The sequence below is a fragment of the Mycteria americana genome, chromosome 9 (genome assembly GCF_035582795.1).
Source record: "Mycteria americana isolate JAX WOST 10 ecotype Jacksonville Zoo and Gardens chromosome 9, USCA_MyAme_1.0, whole genome shotgun sequence".
NCBI classification, from domain to species: domain Eukaryota; kingdom Metazoa; phylum Chordata; class Aves; order Ciconiiformes; family Ciconiidae; genus Mycteria; species Mycteria americana.
Window position 1 is genome coordinate 44,137,156 of NC_134373.1, and position 20,252 is coordinate 44,157,407.

Consider the following 20,252-nt stretch of genomic DNA (forward strand, 5'->3'; position numbering starts at 1 on the left):
GTACTTTTTATCTCACTACATAACTAAAAGGGAAAGGCTTTTGTTCTAAAATTTTCCATTTTCATTATAAGCGTTAAAGGGGTCCAGCAGGAAGAATGTTCCATACGTTCTGCCCTCCAGTATAATAATGGAGCAGAGCCTAGTGATTTACTGTATATCCTTTCTCTGTATGTATCCTTTCTCTGTATTTCACAGCCTCGGGAAAACCTGTTGTGTACACTTACTTTCAAGCAGGTGATAGAGCCAAACTCATCTCTTCCCTAACGATGAGAACATTACAGTTGGTACCTGAGTGCTGGAGAGGACTGGTGAAATCTATAAAAGCACATATACTCAGCGTGACCAGGTCTAGCGGTGACGATAATTGCGGTAACATATTTCAGTGTGACCCCGATACTGCCGGTGTACGAGTTCACCGTGTTTGGAAACCCGTCCAATCGCCCACTGACGTTCTTGCGCACAGTGAGGGGTTTTATCAGACTTCTCTTCTGGAGCAGCATAGCTCAGTTCCTCCACGTGCTGGACGCCCTGGAAGCGGGCGGTGCCGCCTGCGCCCCTTACACAATTCCCAGGAGCAACGTTGCGGTAGACAGAACCGCATCAGCGCTAAAAGCCGAAGTCTCAACCAGAGACGGAGGAACACAGAGAGCAAACGGGCTTTGTCAGTGCAGGTGCGGGTAAATCAGGTCGTCCCCGAACTGTACGGAGGTCCTCCACGCCGCTGGCGTCAGCTGGAATGGACTTGTTAAGCAACACCGGTGCACAAAGCCGAGGGACCACCTAGATGTGCCCGGGGAAGAGCCGCAGCTCTGCCAGCCGGGGGTGTCCTGTGACCCGCGGCCAGCAGGACCCTGCGCCTCCTGTGTCCCCCAGATCTCCCTCGGGGACCGGGGCTCGCCAGCAGCCCCCGCCGGCTCCCCCCGCCTTTCCTGGCACGGCTAAACAGCACGTACCTGTTCTTTCCCATCGGAGGAGCGTGGCCCTGGAAGGGAGAAAGGGAACGCTAATTATCAACTCCTAATTACTACCACCCTCTTCTTTTGTTTCTGTCCCGTCGTTAACAGTCTGGGTTGCTCGCTTTGATAATTTCTCTGGAGCACAGCACACAATGGAAGAACCATGCTCCATGTGCTCATCACCAATGCCGAAATCAGACTCCATTTGTCCTAATTAGTTTGTCCTTAGTGTACCACGGTTTTTATTAAGTGAAATTTGTAAATGTTAATGTTTTTTAGTTTGATTTTCAGAAAAGCAAAGTGCCTGACCTTGCATTGAAGTCAATGGGAGCTCAGGTTATAAACAGCCAAGAACACTTGTCTTGCATGTACCACCTACAACCAATTACACCGATTTGTATTGGGCATACTTCTACCAGAGATTCAGTACCGTTAACCCTCGCACTTCCATCACACAAATACAGACCCACTACTAAATCATCTAAACAGGACAGTGCAGAACCATAGTTTTCATTTAAAAGCTCATGAAGATGTCAGTCTGTAATTTTCTGTTCCTGCCTCCCCTTCCCCATTATAGCAGTTTTTTAGCTGCATCTACATTATTCCTTGAATAATACAGATACTGAGGTTTTTTTCAAGCATTATTTTGTTCTACATCCTGGCTTTTGGGCTGGGGTTTTTTTTCGTATCTCCTTTCCCTCTCAGGGAAATCCAGAATATATAAGCACTGAGGTGATGAAACTCTCCCACAATGAGTCTGCCATTTTAATTATGTATTGTAGCACCCTTAATCCCTTCCTTCCTACTCCTCCCTTCCCCACCATCCCTAATAACATATGTGCATGACTTTATCTTCAGTCATTGGTACCAAGAAGCATCTTGTAGTTGAACAGATCAAGTCCAAGAAATGCTATCTACAATTAATGTGTTATTAGATAGAAAAGTCTGTCTGAGATGACAGTTCTCATCTCAACTTTTTTCCTTTTCCCCAGCAATCTCCTATCCCTGGTTCAAGAAAACATTTTTAGGGTGAGGAGATTCACAGAAAATTATCTCTCACCTGAATATACTGTTTCAGAACATTTTTATCGTCACGTCTTGACGAGACCTGGATGGGCAGATTTGCATCAGGAGCAGCAGACACAAGCGGACGATAACTAAAATCAAAATCATTTTGAAAAGGAAGTGCTTGCATAAGAAATCCTACTTACAGTAAAATTGGAGCTTTTGGGCCTGCAAACAATATTAAAAAAAAAAAATCAAACCGAACACATGACCAGCCCAGACGCGCCCCACCAACGCACCTCAAAGGACAGACGTGCGTCCCACGATGCCGTCCGCCACGCGCTGCTCTGCAGCAGGTTTTGCGGCAGAGGCGGGGGGGGGCTGCTCAGGAAGCCCCTTCCCTGGCCCCCGCAGCATTCCGCCTTGCTCAGAACCTGCTGAACGTTCAGTGAGCGCTGTATGTCAGTAGTGGGGGTTGTTGCTAACTACAATCAAGGATGCAAAAAGTTGAAAATGTTGCCAAGGAAAACTGTTCACTCGGAATTATATTTCCTCTTCTGTCACGATACCAACTTTGTTCCAAGGTAACATCTGTAACATCAGTGCTGTGGAACCCTGCACAAGAGGCGGTAAATTACCTTTAATACACTGCTGACAGAAATGACATGAAAAAACTTATTAAAACATGACATAGGTTGGGTTGGTTTTTTCTGGGGGGGGCAAACCAACCAGTCTTTCTTTTTTTGGTTGGAGTTATGATAGATGACTGATGACGCATTAAGGCAAGAAAGTTTCAGTGGAATATATACTTAAAATCTTGTTTCACTAAAGCAGAATTGAAGAGGATTTATCAATCTGAATGTAGCATCCACCAGTTTGAACAAGCAGAAACATATGTTGCATCTATCCAACCCCCACCAAGAGATTCTATTATATTATACATGTCATTTTACACAATTTAGACATATACACAGTTTGAAAACTCTCGTTCTATTCATATCGTGAACACTGGGAGTGAAGAAATATCAGGACAAAATTGATACACCTGTTAATTAGTGCAGCTCATCCTAAGGGATTTCAAACCGTTCAGTGAACAGTGACCACCACATCGTCAAAGGCTGGATGCATCCCGTCAGTGTTTGGGGACTTAAGCAGAGATGGCTTCATTTCAGAAGAGATTTGCTGAGCTCAGGAAAAGATGCCGGGCATCCAATAACTGGAAAATAACTGGTACTTTTGGCCCACGTAAGACATCTTGTCGGGGACAGGAGGCCCGATCCTCTGGCAGATACGCCATCGAGGGGAACAGAGGGGTGGGAAAGTCCTCTCTTAAAGCTGGCGGCAGGCGCGAGCGTGCCCCCCTGTCATGGACAACGTTTGTTCTATGGTTTTGAACAGATGTTTCATCAATAAAAGACAAGTTTAAACAGCAACTAATTACCAGTTTGGAGACACAAGCCCTGTATATAAATATATGACTCAAAGTGTCTCCTCATCGTTTGGGATTACATATGGGATTTCAGGTCTTGAAAGCTTTAGAGAATCCTAGTAGGGTAATGGAGTGACAGACTGAATAATTCAAATGATGGAAAACTTGTTTATGAACAGCATTGTAGAAACTTGCATGCCAAAGCTGGAGGAGTTTATCTGGGACCTCGATACACATCTATTAGAAAACAGAAACTGTAAGGCTTGTTGACACAAATCAATCCGTATCACTTATTGGCAGTATATATAAGTATCTGACAAGTTTTTCTGTTGTCGTGTCCCGCCTCCCCCCAGATTTCTATGTGTATTTATGAAAGAAAAGTAGTATGTCAGAATACTAATCATATTGATCTATCATACCTATCAGGTCAAATGCTCTATCCAACTTTTTCATACATCCCATGGCAATGCTGCCAATGTTACCTATTTTAAACAAGGCCCCATTTGCATGATTTAATACTCATAATACTGTGTGTCTTCAAAACACACTTGAGACCTTTTGTTTCCAATCTAGGCCACTAAAAACTAATTGTCTGGGCACTTCATATGCTATTATATTTTGTATTATACGATGCCTGCAGAATCTGGAACAAGGCATTTCAAATTGTCTGTCGCATCTTAACCTCCTACTTCAGTAAGTTTCATGTAAATAAATGTCATTATAACTATTACTGATACAGAATTACAAGCAGCTTACATTTTAAAATTGTTTTGAAAGCGAGTTTAAAACCAAAAAACCCACCCCAAACCACAGAACCCATTTGTATTCTCTCAGCCCTTCTCTCCACTTCGTTCTCTGTATTGGTTTGCCTCCAGCCCTCAACCTCAGCCCCTGTTAAGGAAGTACCTAAGGTTACTACAATACATAATAAAGCCCATTGCTAAAGCAACAACGTGTATGCTTAAATGCCTTTTCACAAAGCTCATGCTCTGAACATTGGCCTTTTTTTGTTTTTCCAAGATTACCAACGTCGCTTAACTCTACAGCCACGGATCTGGTGAACTGTTTGAGATGCAGTAAGAGTAGAAAATACAATAACCTAAATTTAAATTGAACTTCTGTCATTTGAAAGCAGAATTCTGTTTGTGTTTATTATAGAGAAGAAGAACAACAAGCAGCGAGCGCCCTCCCTCCTCCTGCCGGTCCCAAGGCCACCGGTCGGGGTTCGCCAGCGCGGGTGCTGGAAGCAGCTGAGAACGAACGCCTGAGCTGGGGCCCAGGTCTGTGTTAACGGGCCAGGGGCTGGAACTGCCCAGCCCTTCAGGAACCACTAAAAAGCACAGTTCAGGGCAGAGGGGGGGAGGCCAGCCACTCACTCACATCTTACTGTGTCTCGAGAGCATTCCGTGATTTGCAGGTTTAGGTCCCCAGTTATCCCCGATCGCTGATCTTTCACCCTTTGTCTCTAATCTTCATCAGGCCTTTGACACACCAAATGCCAGTGAAAAACAAAAGAGCAACAAAACAAGGGATGGAGGAAAAAACTCACCACGCTTTGAGGCTATTGTGAGGCAAATGTGCTCCCAAGGTAGATGTTTGCATGGCATGGTTCATAGTAGGACAGAAATAGCATATCCTGGGGATTTAAGAGTCTTTGGAAATGGGTAACACCATAAAAACACTTGCCAACTGGAAGTAGTTCTAGGGTTGGCTGGAAAACAAGAATTTTGTTTTGTAATTTGTTTTGCTCCACATCGGACAAAACTAAGACCTATTGAAATTTTGTGCAAGCAAAACAAAACGAAGTACGTAGACATCCCAGAATGGCCAGCAGGTCAGTAGTTACCACTTACCTTGGTCCTCTACATCCCAGTTCAGTGTCCTAACCACGGAGCTGTCTTACACTCTGTCTGTCTCCCACTCTGTTCATCCAGAAATGCTATGAAACCTTCCAAGAATTGCTATCAGAATGATACATTTCTGCAAAAACATTATATTGTTGAACATGGCAATTAGAAAAAGCGTCAAAAAATTCCCAAACTGTTCCAAGAACCATTTTATAATTCTTTAGTCACCCCCACCCCAAATGCTGCTTCCTACAGCTCTGAAATCTCTTACACAGTAGTCCATAAATTTATTGAAAAGTTCGTATTAACCTGAGTGGGTGCCTTTTTGATGAGTAGGGTAATTATGGAACTTCTTGGAACATTTTAGCATCATTCAGACATAAGAAGTGTCCAAAGAGCAAGCATTAGTGTAGTTTAAAAGTTAATTCTCTAACGGGGCTGCCCCTCTGCTCCTTACCTCTGTTCTCGGGATGACTGGCAGCGTCCTCCGCTCTCGCCATCCCAGCGCTGACGGTGCCCTGTCTCCCCACCCGCTCTTGCTTTCCTCCTCGCAATGCTGCCAGTGCCGAGACAGCGGTCGCTGCAGGGGAGACAGCGGCAGAGCCCCAGCAGGATGAAGCCGCCGACGCAGGTGCTTGGTCCTGGTTGCCTGCTGCAGCATTAAGTGTGAAGCACAAACTAAGCCCAGACCAGCTGTTAACTTATGCTCTGCTTCGTGCCTGACCTAACCAGTAAGGACTTGACCTTCCGTCCATTAATCACCAGTGAAAAGCATGAGCCGAGAGACTACTGGGCGGAGGAGGACAGTTGCTAGAGATGTTCCTGAACTGGTGTCCTCGCCAGTCGTTTCTATACTGGTGTGGACCAGAACGCACCGTTTCGGGCTTCCCATCCCTTCATAACAACCACCCTGGGCTTTGGATCAGGCCGGGGTGTACTGAGCATCAGGGCTTATTCAGTGTTTTCCTGTGGGGAGCTCCTGGTGGCCCATTTCAGAACCATCTCCTGGCGAGGAGATTCGCCAGGAACAGCAAAAGGAAAACTGAACCACCCGCTGGTAACTGCTGGAAATGGCCAAAGGAACAAAGGGTAGGAGGAATGGAAAGGGCCAGAGCCCTTGCCCTAAAGGCTTCCATTGCAATGTGAGATCCTTATAAAACAGAGCAGAAGACACTAAGAGTATTTCTCAGGCAATTTTTTAAAAAGGTGCTTGCAGAGAAAACACAATTTAAGATTATCTCATTTCAGTGAGCAAGTAGAAACAGTAAAATAACAGTTAAAAAAAGAGATAATGGTATCAATGTTCTTTCTCCTAATGAAGGTGGGGAGTCACGTATTTTAAATTCACACAGAATCTCATTACAAGAGATTTGACGCAGTAAATTTGTCACAGTTTTCAGCTTGTTTTCAATGTAAGTTGAAATACAATCATTTGAACTCTAGCCACAGTATCGATCGATTGCTATACAGTTTAGGGATGACATTGTCTAAAGCATATGTTCAGTGCTTGAACTCCCGTCAGAGAACACTATTGCTTGTGTTCCACATTTCTTAAACAACTCAAGTGTATGACAAATATTAAGCTATTTTTAACTCCATGCATTAAAGATTGCAAGATCCACACGCAGTACATAATCAAACGAGGATAAAAGGCATTATTTTTCCCACCTTATTTTGCAACTTCTTTGTGCACTGAGTTATGGTAAGCTTTTCTTTGCTAGCAGTTCCGCTATTCTTATAAACTGCCTTTCAGACCTTTCAATTTCCTCCTTTTTAGCACTTATGTTAAAGGCATGTTCTCTTTATTGGAGGTAGACAACGTAATGTGATAGCTATTTTTGCAAATCTTTAGAATAAAATTCCTGGCTAGCATCCAACAGTTCACCAGCCCCTCACCACCTTTGGTAGGTATCATATTTTAAGGCTCCAGGTTTTCCAGGAGAACGTTTACGTTTCAAGACTGAAGAGAGATCTGTGCCGTGAATCTGAAATATTTATGATATTGGGGGGGGGTGTTGGTGGTGAAAAATGGAGAAGACTGCTGCAGAGACCTATGGGGGAAGAGACTGGTGCGATGAAGTCCTTAAATCTAGCTAGCAACAGCCATCAAGCTTCGGTCAAGTGTGTCACGATCTTTTAAGATCAAAACAACAAGCTGACTGCAGGTTTTAATGTCTTCTAACAAAAGAGTCTCTGGCCTAGCTAAGTCCGATCTCCTTCTGGCACAGCTCTCCATAGCTGGCGCCCAGCTTTCCTCTGAGCCTGAGAGGAAGAGCAGCAGCTCACGGAGAGGAACGCAAGGTGGGCACGGCCAGAGGCGCTGCCCTTGGGAAGCTGTTGTCCCTCATGAGGGCAACTCCCAGGACAAGTGGGGGAGGAACAGACACAGAGAGGGAGTTTAGGAACGAGGAGATGGAAACGGTGGCAGACGGGGCTCCAGCACACCCACGGCCGGCCCAGAGAGCCGCTGCAGCAGGAGCGGGGCAGGACTGACACTCGTGCAGCTCTGCCAAGGGCATGAGGTGCCCACCGGCAGTTGGGTTCACAAAGCATCACCGCCCTCGGCTGCCGCACACGTGTCCCGGTGAAACGGCTGGAGCGGGGAAGGAGCGGGCACACCTCAGCAGCGGCACTTCCAGCGGCGGCGGCGTGCCCCGGTGCCCACCCCACAGCCCAGCCCCACACCCTCTCCAGGGCCCGGTGGGAGCTCAGCGCTCCAGGACGTTATCCCTTCAGTAAGTAGCACAACTTCAGTAAGTAGGCTTACTTCAGTAAGTAGCGCAACACCCGGCAAGATCACGCAGCTGGGCGCTGGGGGCACGGGCAAGCAGAGCGCTCCGCAAGACCTCCCAGTGCTGCAGACACCCCCGTGTAATCATTTCCGTGGAGAAAACCTGTAACCTGTGACATTCACCCCATTTCCAACAACGGCGATGAAGCTCCCGGGGTTGTGTACGCAAACAGCCGGACCGAAGGCACACTGAGCCCGGCCAGCAGCGCAGCCGTCCCACACCCTGGTGAGTTATCACAGCACCTTTAAAAGCTCTTGCTGGAGTTAAGTGATTAGAAAAACATGGAAACCAGGTAAAATCCTGAAGTAACTCCCAAGGTTAGATCTTGATTTGTCACTTCTGGACTGACAAGAGATGAAAATTGCAGCCTTACTCCACTAAGGCACTCCGATATCTTTAAAGCGGTAGAAAGAAGCAACCATAAAGTGCAGCATTAACTTAGGAACTGAGGTGACGGCAGCGCAGTACTGTAACCAGCGCGCTCTGCCTCTTCCTCTCTTTCCTAAAGTACTGCCTCACCACAGCTGATCAGGTCAGAGTGTGCTGGCTCCTTCTATATGCTGTGAAAGCCACCAAAACCCAAAACAAAACAATTTAAGCTTTCCAAGATGTCTACAGGAAGAAGAAAAATACAGGTGTTGAAGCTGAACACAGCATCAACTTGTCATTTTTTTGAAAGGAACAGATCTTAGCATAGTAACAAACACATGGAGTTGTTAAAACTGATGCTAGTACGTGAATGTTCTTGATTTTAGGAGTTCAGAGCTTCTGTGACAGTGAAACCCTCAGTCATTGCACTGGAAAAGGTGGTCAGTGGTTTGGTGGGGGCTGCGGTTGGAAAGACTAATTAGTAATTATTGAAGTTAGGTAATTTTTAAAATCCACCCCATCATCTGCGAATCAGCTGCTTCATGACTCACGCAGTTCACAACGATGAAAAACCCCAGTACAAGACCCTCGGCGTGCTCTGAAGCGCGCGCTGAAGCCCCACCAACAGGCGACGACCAACAGGGAGGAGGACGGAGCGGCTCCTTCCGTCAGCAGCCGCTGCCGGATGCTTCCCCGCTCTCCGCCCAGGGCACCCTCGTCCCGCACCCCGGGGCGAGCGCTCGGCCGCGTCCCCTCCAGCAGAGCAGCGGCCTCCATCTGCCGCCCCGTCTGGTGTCACCCTGCCTCGCGCCAGGCAGGGAGAAAGCACAGCCCCTGGGGCCGCACAGCACCGTCCACCAGTCACGGATATAAGGTAGGAACGTTTAGGTCAAGAACAAGCAAAGACATTTATTAGATCTGTAAGTATAAAGAGAGTCCTGAGGAGCTACAGCAGACTGGAGGACAGGACGTGTACGCCAGCTCTCGTGCTGCTCTGCCAGGGCTGGACCCCCAGCTTTAGACACGGTGCTGGGATAAATCCCACTACACACAGAGCTACACACAGAGCAACACACGGCAACAACTGTAGTGGAAAGGGGGACACTTTTTTTTCCTTTTAAAAAAACCCAAACCAAAACAAAACCAAAAACTAAGTCTCCCAAGTCTGACATCTGGCAGGCACTTTGGTGTATCGCGTTACAGGCCACCATCCCCAAGAGGATCACGTTCCTGGACCTCTAAGCAGTGTGGCGGGTACAGAACAGGTTGACACAGCGAGCACATGTCCCGAACCCCTTGAAGATCCCTGTTGCAGCCTTCACACAGCTCTCCACCATGCAGGATCTGGAGGGAGTGAAACAAGTCCATACCCAGTGGGAAACTGCACTTTCCACAGAGAAGGTCCCAGCCTCTCCATGAGCTCCAGAGGTCCCTCTCGCAGCCTCTCTTCCACCGTAACAGGCCGAGACTGACGTAAACCATGTACGGCTGTGCTTTGCTCTTCTTGGCGTGCTTTGGCTCGTGTCTTGGCACGGTTTCTTGGTTCAGGCACTAGAAGTACGGTGGGTTTTTTTCCTTCCAACTGGGGATAAAGCAAACATGCTATTCCCAGGTGAGAGCATCTGTCACAGTACATCATTAACTCTACATTTGATAAAATGCTTATTTTTCCCACACAAATCTTAGCTTTAAAATGTAAAAATACATTCTGTGTTTGAGAAAGATTTAACTTCTCTCTATATAAATGGAACAGCACCTGTAACGTCTTTGTTTCCCTTCTCCAATGCCAACCACTACGCCAAGACTGATCTTTTTTGCACAGCAGACATTTCGCCCTGCAGGGAAGAGAATTCTTCCTTGTCCCTCCCTGTCAAAATAGTTTAATCCAGGTAAATAAAAAAATTCTGGAAAGCTTGATACAGGTTTTTCATGGAAAATTCCAGCACAGAAGGCCCACAAGAAAAGTTACAGACAAGTGGGAGGAAGCCTTCAGTGACTTCACTACAGCCACGCTAATGTGCGTCACTGGCCCCGGGCTGCTTTAGACAGCTGTCCCCAGGACGCCTGCCAAAGTGCCACATATTCCTAAGCAATAGCCACCAAGCCTTCTGCATAGGAAAGAAGAGAAATCCAAATAAAAAGCACACACACCCCCCCACCCACCCTGTCTAAAGTACCTCTGTTTTTGCCTAGCCTTCCTCCTACAACTGGCAGGTGGTCATACCTATCAGCAGGACAGCCGAATCGGACAGACAGTGCTACTCATGCACTGATGCGTCATTTTATTTATTTTTTACATGCAGGGCCTCCTCTTACTAGGGCTCTGATATATGGGCAGGCACTGTTCGAATGACAACACCCCAGATCCATGTTGGCTGTGTACAGTGCAAATCCGCCAGACACATGAATAATTCAACCTCAGCTACGGATCTGCGTGTGCCATCTCCATAGTAATAAATGCAGAGACGTCCTTAATGCAGCAGATTATATATAAGCATTCCAAATCTCTTTAGAAGATTAGATTTTATGGGGGTACTAGAGGAACATCCATTAATAAACATGCTGGAAAAACAGCATGGGAGGTGGGGGCGTTACCTTCACATCCATCACTTGGACACTCTCCCCCACTGCCCAGGCCTGGACACCTTGAGGGACAAGCAGCAAGAAATTTTCTCCTGTGACTGTCCAGACAGTTGAAAATGAGGTTAAATACCACAGATAATCCTTCACCAGCTATCATGGAGTTTTTCTGTCTCTGCTCCCAGGTGCACCACGCTCTAGCTCCCAAGAGGACTGTCCAGAGTTGCTGCTATTTCTGCTATTTTTTGAAAGCATGGACCCTGACTATCCTCAGTAGCAACTATACATTAGAAAAGCACGGTGCTGAATGACTTATCCCTAACTCAAGGGATAAGAAATTGCTAAGAAATTACTTCTTATGAGTATTTTCCACTCAATTTTCTTGATTCAAGTTTGCCAAATAGTAACCTAATTAAAAAAAAAATCAGTTAACATTTCAAATAGTTCAGTCAAAGCCTGGACCAGAAATAGTTCATTAGCAGGGCACGAATGTGAATTTTGATATGCAAAAGGAAGCTACTAGCAGCAGCGCCAATTAAAATGACCTTGCCTAGCACATTGATGAGCGCCGAGGAGTTCTAGCATTGGACAGACTTTTTCACCCTGCCAGTAGCTTGCCTGGATAATCTTCTTTACCTAACAAGGGATACATGGGATATTACTGGGGTGTTTTTACCATTTGTGGTTTTATCCTTTAGTTGGTTATCCCTGCTGTACAGACAGGGAGAGCCAAGACTCCAGTTTTAATTCATGCTGAAGTTCCTCAGTCAAGTCTGTATCCAAACTCGGAAGAGGCCAGTGGTTCCCAGAGCCCAGCCCTGGAAGGGCTCCCCGGAGAACTGCGCGCTTCCTTGCCGCAGGCCCTGCATCCTGCGGGACCCCAACTAGTCCTAGCACAGCTAACAGACCGGTACCCAATGCTGCTGCTAGAAAATTCAGATCTTCAGAGACAGCAGAGTAAACTGCTATAGGGTACGCAGAGCTGTTTCCAACCTGAAGTCACATCGTTCTTCTACAGACACAGTACTTCTCAGAAGATGCTACAGTGCAAAGAAGAGATAGATCAAGTATTTACCTTGACCATCTTCCCTAACATCTAGCAAGATGCTGTGACTCAGTACGTTAGCGTTTGGGAAAGGCACCGCAAATTCAGCCAACATGGCCAGAGTTGTTGTTAATCATCAGCACAACAGATTGTCTCTCTCCTCTAACGCCTGTACTGGAAAATGCTGGAGATGTGAAAACTCAAAGTAAGAAACCTAACCAGCCCCTTTAAACTCACACTGCGCTTTCACCGCTGGCTCTGTCCCTGTCCATCTGTAGAGCCATCTCCCCTCCCACCCTCCACCGTCCAGACATCCCCAGCTGTCCTCGCCTCTGGGCCCTGCAGCAGCCTGGGACCTCTGCAAGCAGGTTGCCTCACTTCCCACCTGTTTTAAATACCGATGCCTGTTCTGTCATATAAATACATGTGAAAAACATATATGCGTGTGCACCAGGCACCTAGAACTAAAGAACTTCGGGCAATCCTCTGTATCAGAAAATTATCGCTAACACAGCTACTCATTTTGCAGTTGTAGCTGTCACTAGTTACTTCCATTCATATAGCATCTTCAGTCCAACAGACTGATTCACTCGAGACACAGCTGAAATACTGTCCCTCCTGGGCTGCAGTTATTTAACAGTTAGCCCAGCATGCATCACATACACAAACCAGTTTAGAGCAAACTGGAATGCATTCAGGCAACTGAGCCTTTGACTTCTTATTAAAAACTAACAATGAAAACTAATCAGATCCTGCTTTTCCTATGTTTTTTGCAGCGCTGGGTCTGCTCAGATTCTCATCAAGTATGATTAAGAGACCTAGCAGCTCATATCAATTCAGTCTGCTCTGCAGAGCTATTGTACCGTGCAGTCTCTTAGCCCCATGCAGCGCCTACCCCGCAAACTTGGCTACTTCTACACTAGAAATGTAGAAAAAGACAGACATGCCACTTGGCCGGAGTAGGACAAGGAAGACTGGGGCTGAGAAGGAAAAATTACAGAGAAACAGGAGAGCAGAATCTGGCAGACTTAAAGCACAGAAGGGAACCTCAGAGAAATTTTTTAAGCCAGAGAGGAAACATGTCCAAATGGCTAATTACTACCCAGGTCCTTAGACTACCTGGAGGGTTTCAAGCCCATGAATAAAGGAGTTCTTTTCCAAGGATGAAGGGGCACTGTCACTTCCTAGTTACTCTTCCACTTGGCGTAACAAATAAGAAAGTATCAAGAGTACAGGCAGAGAAAACACTTCTCTGGGTACAAAGCTGAATTCTTCCCCGTAAGGCTAGGGGATAACGTACCTCCTTCTGCAAGACACGCTCCAGGAGGTTTGCATGGACATGGTTGATGTCACGTCCAAAGAGAGTACACCAGTTCCCTGCTGCACTATTTTGGGATCCAGTTCAGTACAGGAAAAACACACCCAGACAAACAACCGTTAACAGCCTCAGTACCTCGGTGTTCCACCCGGTATTGACCTGGACCAGCTCTATTCACCTGTGAGCACATGACTGGAGAAACCCACTGCTGCATTAGTATACCTTCGTTACTAACAGGCAGTAAGAGAACTAAAACACTCTTTTGTTTGACTTGAAAACATTCTATTTAATTTATACAAATAACTACTAAATAGAAAAAGTAGATTAAAACAAAATAGTTATTTTTCTGGCAGAGTTTAAATGCATATTATATAGCTTAGAAGAAATAAAATGCATTTTCCCCACAGCATTCATGACCTAAAATTCTAGTTAATTCCTCCATTGCTTTCCTTTTCTAGATCAGTAAGATACTAGACACAATGTCGTGTGGGTAATGGCTATATATATGTTCCGTATTTGAACTGAAAATATGTTACAGACCACACCTACAAATGTGAAGCACTTAAAATGTGACTATCGAGTTGTAATATGATAATACAGAAAACAATTTATGTTTCAGGTTATACTGTGTTACAAAAACATCTGTGTAAGAAATCATGAAAGAGGCCACATAAAAATAAGCTTTAACTTTATGCACTTATTTTACAGTTTAAAAAACTGGCAAGTGCACTAGTAATAAATAATTTGCAAGTTTTGTATAAACGAGAAATTCCTAATGTTCAGCATTATTGTAAACATCAGTACACATGTAAAATGCAGCTAAAATCTGACAGTTACATTTTCAGTTTACCAAATTCATTTCCTATTATTCAGGCATAGATCAATGTAGTATACAGCCAATCATATTTTTGGCAAGTCATGTCATTAAAATTAACAGTGACAGTGCAAGTAAGGAATGCAAAGAATTCCTAGTGCAATAAAGAAGAGAAGCACAGGCAATATTGCTGATTAAAATTTACCACTTCCATGTGTTCACCCTGGGAGTGATTAGGAGAATTAAAAAAAAAAAAAAGAAAGAAAAAAGCTGTTCAAAGCCATTATTTAATGCCCTGATCTTGTCTTAGGATTTCTCTGTCTTCCTTCAGGCCACTACCTTTGCAACAGTACATCCAGCATGAGTCCTTATAGCTTGACCATTTGTGAAATGCCCATTGTAGTCACTGAGCAAAGTCCATATGGTTCCAATGTCTCCCAAACAGATGGCTTGGTAAGAACTTCTGCCTCTATAAGTAGCCACATGGGGACCAATCGTATAAACTGTCTGGCCAGACTGCTTCTGAACCAGACAAATGCCTTCCTATCAGGAGAGCACCACGAGAAGAAGGTCAACAGTCAGCTTTCAGTTTATCTAAGGAATTATCAATTTTGGTCAAAGTCTTTTTGATTCGCAGGGCTGTTAGTCTCGCTGATGGATTTTGATACCAGCATTCTTTCATCAACTTGGCAAGAGATGTTAATGTCTGGGAAAAGAATAAAAAAAACCAAAACACGTGTGTAAGTACACAAATCACAAGCCAAAAAAGCACTAGATTGGGTTAAGCACTAACACAATAAGGTTTTATTGCCTTGTTAATACTCAATTTTCAGAGTCTACAGAGAGTTTACTACTATCTATCAAATATACAGCTTTCACGTGTTGAAAAAACCCGAAGTTTGATAAATTCGTTAAACCAAGAGAATAACTAGACAATGGGCTGACTGGAATGACAAGCTAGCCTAATTTTAAACAATGGAGTTTTGTGGTTTTTTTTTCTAATTAAGAAAACACTCTACAGAATCTCTTCTCAATGAAACTGACTCCTGCAAGATCAATGAAGGAAGCCAGAGAAGGTACAGATTTTCTGTCTGTGATTTCATCATGTGCAGCGCAGCTTTAAATGGCTGGGATTCACAGCGGGCTGGTGCGGCTGCACAGGTCTCGGCAGCACCAAGAGCTTATAGGTGGGACCTCTCATCCTTGTTGGCCCCAGCCAGCCGTACAGATTCAAACCAACCTCCATCGCTTCAGTAATAAGGAGCAAAACAGCTGGTCAACCTGGAGAGCCCAGACTGATGCTGATGAAGAAAAACTTCAGCACTAGCCTTTCAAAAAGAACAATGGTCCCTTATCCTGTAGCCAGGAGAGACACCAAAATTCTGTTCTAAATCTGCATGCTTATAAGCCACAGAAAGGCCTACACAGGCTACCTTGCCCTTAAAGAAATTTCCCCTTGGAGAGAGAACAACAACATAGGAAGAGCAGCTTTAAAACAGTTATTGTTAAATCACGCTACTAAAAGGCTAATCTCTGAACAGCTCGGACTTAACAGTCGTAAGTTTGCTCATTGCGTTTTCTTCCTGCTCCAAGACAAAGGTCCACACCAGCATGCTTCCGAAATCTGTACAGGCAATGCTCTGACAAGTAGCACTAAGATCATTTCAACTTCAGGTGATAACCGAAAATAAAACTTTCATGACTATTTCAAAAGAAGAAAGGTCAGCTCTATCTCCTGCAAACCGCCCACAGGCACACCCACTTACAGGGTCTGAGAACCATCTGTTGGGAATGTTCGGCCTTTGCTGATCTACACAGACCACTTTTCTCATGTCTTCAAAACTGGGATCGTTTGGAACCAAGTCATAAAATGGTGGTTTATAGTCCTCCACAATACCTAGAGAGACACAAACAAGAGAGGCAGTATTTAATGACTGTGTCAGTGAAACAGCATTTCTGCACAGAAAGAGAGAACAGATGACCTAGCTGTCTAAGCAGCACAAAATTCTTTTAAAAAAGACCATAGTGTCAAGCAGCCATTAAACAACAGAATAGCACTATCATAGGAACAGCTTTTTCTACCCAAAATGTTAATTAATTGGCTCATATTACAATTCCACAAAGTAAGAACTATATCCATTTTGCAGATGCTTGAGCTGAAATGGCAAGAAATAAATTTCACTTGCCAAAAGGCCATCTTTTATAATGCATGGAGGTTTACCAACTACCACAAAACTGCGATTTCTACTAGCAATTGTAAAAAAATTAAGGTCTGCATTGTGGTTTTTAATAGGCTTACCACACACTTTGCATGGCTTTATGATTCCTGAAAGAGTCCAATAAGCATGTTAACATCTACAGACCCTCACGCTGGTGCTTCAGATAATTTTATTTCTTGTTATTAAAATAGTAAAATACCTAGGGTAATTGGCACCACGCGCTATCACAAAGCCAAACACCTGAGAGCCTGTGGCACCCAGCATCTGAATGCATTTTCTAGGATTCTGGGTTGAAAAATGAGTTTGTGTGTGTGCTCCCACAACTTGCCACTCAGCTTACATAAAACTGGCCGGCTAAAAAGCCTTTTGCCTACTCTCTAAGGCATGCATGCAGCACTGCTGTTTCATCAGTGGATTAAGCTCACAAGTGATCTATAGGGAGCTCAACTTTCTTAGGAAACCAATTTAAAAACTTGTGTTCAAAGACAGGCATTTGGGTCAGCAGCTTGGACAAACACCGAGCAAATGAGGCCCTCTATGTACAGTAGAAACATGGGCACAACAGTTGTAAAACTGCTTTTTAGCAGGCTGGCAGCTGTCCCACAGTCAGACGTACATGAAATCCAGGAGAATTTCTGTTGCTTTGGATATACTGAAGTTGAAAAGAGGTTCTCAAACTTTGCTACAGTGGTTGGGGTTTAGTTTTCTTGTTCTGTTGAAGATAAAGATCAAAATCCCATAGATCCCCTGTAAAAATCTGTAAATCCCTACCTGTGGTGACTAGTCGAAAAGGCAAATGGTCTTCAGGAAATTACAGTTCCCTTAGAAAATACTAGGACAGCTTAAAGATCTGGCTACCCAAGCAAGTTACCATACCAAAGTAGATAGCAGACTGCAGGGTTTGCCCTGTACTATTCTGACGTGGGTGCAGAAGAATAGACTATAGTACACGCTGCATAAAGCAGCATCACACACCCTCCTCCTTCGAGCAATTCATAATTGCATATACCAAACATCACCTACAGGGCTGAACTCTTGTTTTTACACTCCTCCTGCTTCCTCCCAGAACACAGAATAAAGTTCACTGTGAGAACTCAAGAATACAAAAAACCTCTTGTGTATCCACATTGTCTATGCTTCCGTTTCAGATAAAGTAGGGGCTTTATACGAGTCAAATGCAGAACTTCAGAGCTACATCATATAGCTCTGAAAATGCTTCCAGGGTCATTAGGATATTACTGAAGAGAGAGTTTGGCTGTAATTTACTATTTTCATGTGGTCTTTCTAAAGTACAGGGTATATAGCTGGCTATTTCAGGTAAGACATAGTAATAAATATGAACTGAAGTGGGTCTAGCCCTTACTCCAACAGAGCGATTCTAGAGGACCCCAATCTACCACAGCCAAACGTCACAGATCCCAGGGGACCGCCGCTGGCTCCGCAGCAGCCCGTCAGCGGTGCCGGCGAGCCGCTGCAACCTCTAGCCCACACCGCTCCGCTCGCAAAACTGTCACTGAACTGTGACACGCTGCCCTCTCCCACTGCCCCGGGAAAGCGAGCCAGCCGCTCGCTACGAGGGAGACCAGGGACATTCAGCGCGACCTGTAGCTTGCTGCTTTCTGGGCAGTTTTAAGATGACTTCTGTAACTTACACAATATATTGTATTTTTTTCCCCCTAGGGTTGCTGGCTTTTTGCTACTCAAATCAAATAGAACTCACACACAGAGCAGTGTTTTCTTCACCTTTATTCCTCGTTACTTTGACATCAGCTTGTCCTATGCATGTGCCAACCTAACTGTTGGAGCAAAGCAAGATCTACACAAACACCCAAGCAACAGACACAGCCTTGCAGGGATGACGATGATCACACACCAGGCGTGGCTTTGAGCAGTAACCATCTTTCAGCTTCTGGTGTTACTATAAGAATTGAACAAGATCCCTATACTGGGAATGATAGTGAAAATTCACAGGGAACAGAACTGTAAGTGCCAGGTACCAGGTAAGGAAAGATGCAAGGCACTGTACACTAGGAAGGGGCCACACTCAAAAGCAGTGAACAACCACTCTACAAGGAACAAGCGCTGGTCTACTTAAAGAGAGTAAAATACTGATTTGGGGCTTAAATCGCATTTTTCAAGTACAGAGAGAAACGCTGAGTGGCTCCTGCTACAGCACAAAGACGATACACAAGTACTCTTGGTTGTGGTGAAGGAGTTTCCTACCACATTCCTACCAAGATACACCATCACCCGGGCCACACGAGCATGCTACCTTGACCTCAGCACCCTCACTCCCAGTGCCAGAGTCTTACTACAAATCAAACAGGGTTATCTGAGTGACCACCTGATAAAGTAATGATCTCCACACAGCTAACACTTGGATTTGAGAGAAGATGTTTACTCCATTTCAAACCAGTGCAAGGGAACGTAATTACTTACGGCAGCAGCCAGAAATACTAAGCAACTGGAAATAAGTACTGTGGAATTAGCATCACCATCGTCTCAAACTTAAGACTTTATTAACATGACCAATATCACGACCTATCTGTATTACTTTGAAAAGTGCTTCCACGGTGGCACTGAGCTCAGCCTGAATCAAATTACTGAAGCATTTACCTGTCGTCTTTGGTAGGTCTGCAGTCCATGCTGAGTTTGATACCATCCTGGTGAAGATGCCAGCACAGTCTAATCTCACTAGTTTAGAAGTGGCTCAGGTAAGTTGTCTGTGAACTGCAGTTACTGCAGCAACACATATGTATCAAAACTTTGGCACAGGAATATTTAAATAATAGGTACCATTTCGTGGAATTTTCATTGCAAGAGGTAACGAGGTAAGACTGTGTGTATTTTTATATATATTATGTACAGTATACACATACATATAAGTATAAACGTATATTCATATACGGACAGAGCAAGACATCTAACATTCCATAAAGGATTACCAGTCTCCAAAACAGCCCTGTGGCAAGACAGGTTCCAGACAAACTACTCAAAATTCAGACTGGCAGTAAAAAAGCCTTATCAAAAGCTTACACGTGAAGTTTCGTCATCATGTAGGCCAGCTGCTATGTTCAAACAGACAGTACTCCACAGGGTGCCTCTGTGCAAGCGTGCACCCCTGTAGGCGCTGCTGGTCCTGCCACCCACAGCTACGAGCACGGTCCCTCCACAGGCAGAGCGGAGGAAGACCGACTGCCGCCTCTCACGCACTGGCTTCCCTTCCCATCGCAGCCAGCATCACCTATTGCACAGTGAATAATCAGCCCCTGCCCAGCAAGCCCATCATATTATGGCAACTGGTAGACTACAGTGCTCACAGATTGCTGAGACAGACGAAGTGCAGAATGTAAAACTGCACTGAAAACAATGAAGTTACAGCTTAAATTCTCAAGGCACTCACACTAACATGAACTGCAAGCCAGAGGTCTCCAAATATTGGGAAATGCAATGAGCAAGTCTTCATAACTGCCTACGACATACATTTGCCAATAAACAGAGTACATCATAAGAAAAATTAACACCATGCATTCACAAGACTTTCCTCCTTTCTCTGATTTACCACATACACCTTCACCTGAGATCATCATCACACTTTGTGATTCAGCTGACGTATGTTCTTGTATCAGAACAATACCTATTCCTTTTGCTGCATACAGCTTCAAGTAACTCCTCTGACAGTGAAGGGAGAAGGAAGGCGAGGTGACGAGCTCAGCTCTGGCCATCCCACAGAAAGCCTATGGAAGTTCCCTTCTGCTCCTGCAGTCAGTCCCGTGACTGCCACCAGCTTCCAGCAAGACAGGAGCTGCTCGCTATGGACCCTGCAAGTTAAATTGCTCCAAAGCAGCTGTCCACCCCCACAGATCACCCTGCTCTCT

General features: G+C 44.9%; 1 protein-coding gene across 1 annotated transcript in view; it reads right to left on the reverse strand.

The window, feature by feature from the left end:
* Window positions 1-9,287: 9,287 nt before the first annotated feature.
* ACVR1 (activin A receptor type 1) overlaps window positions 9,288-20,252 on the reverse strand; it is a 72,603-nt gene continuing 61,638 nt past the window's right edge. The window contains exons 9-10 of the mRNA XM_075512398.1: window positions 15,922-16,052; window positions 9,288-14,861 (exon numbers count right to left, since the gene is read on the reverse strand). Of these exons, the coding sequence (XP_075368513.1) occupies window positions 14,727-14,861; window positions 15,922-16,052 (266 nt within the window). The 3' untranslated portion in view covers window positions 9,288-14,726. The remainder of the gene's footprint in view (window positions 14,862-15,921; window positions 16,053-20,252) is intronic.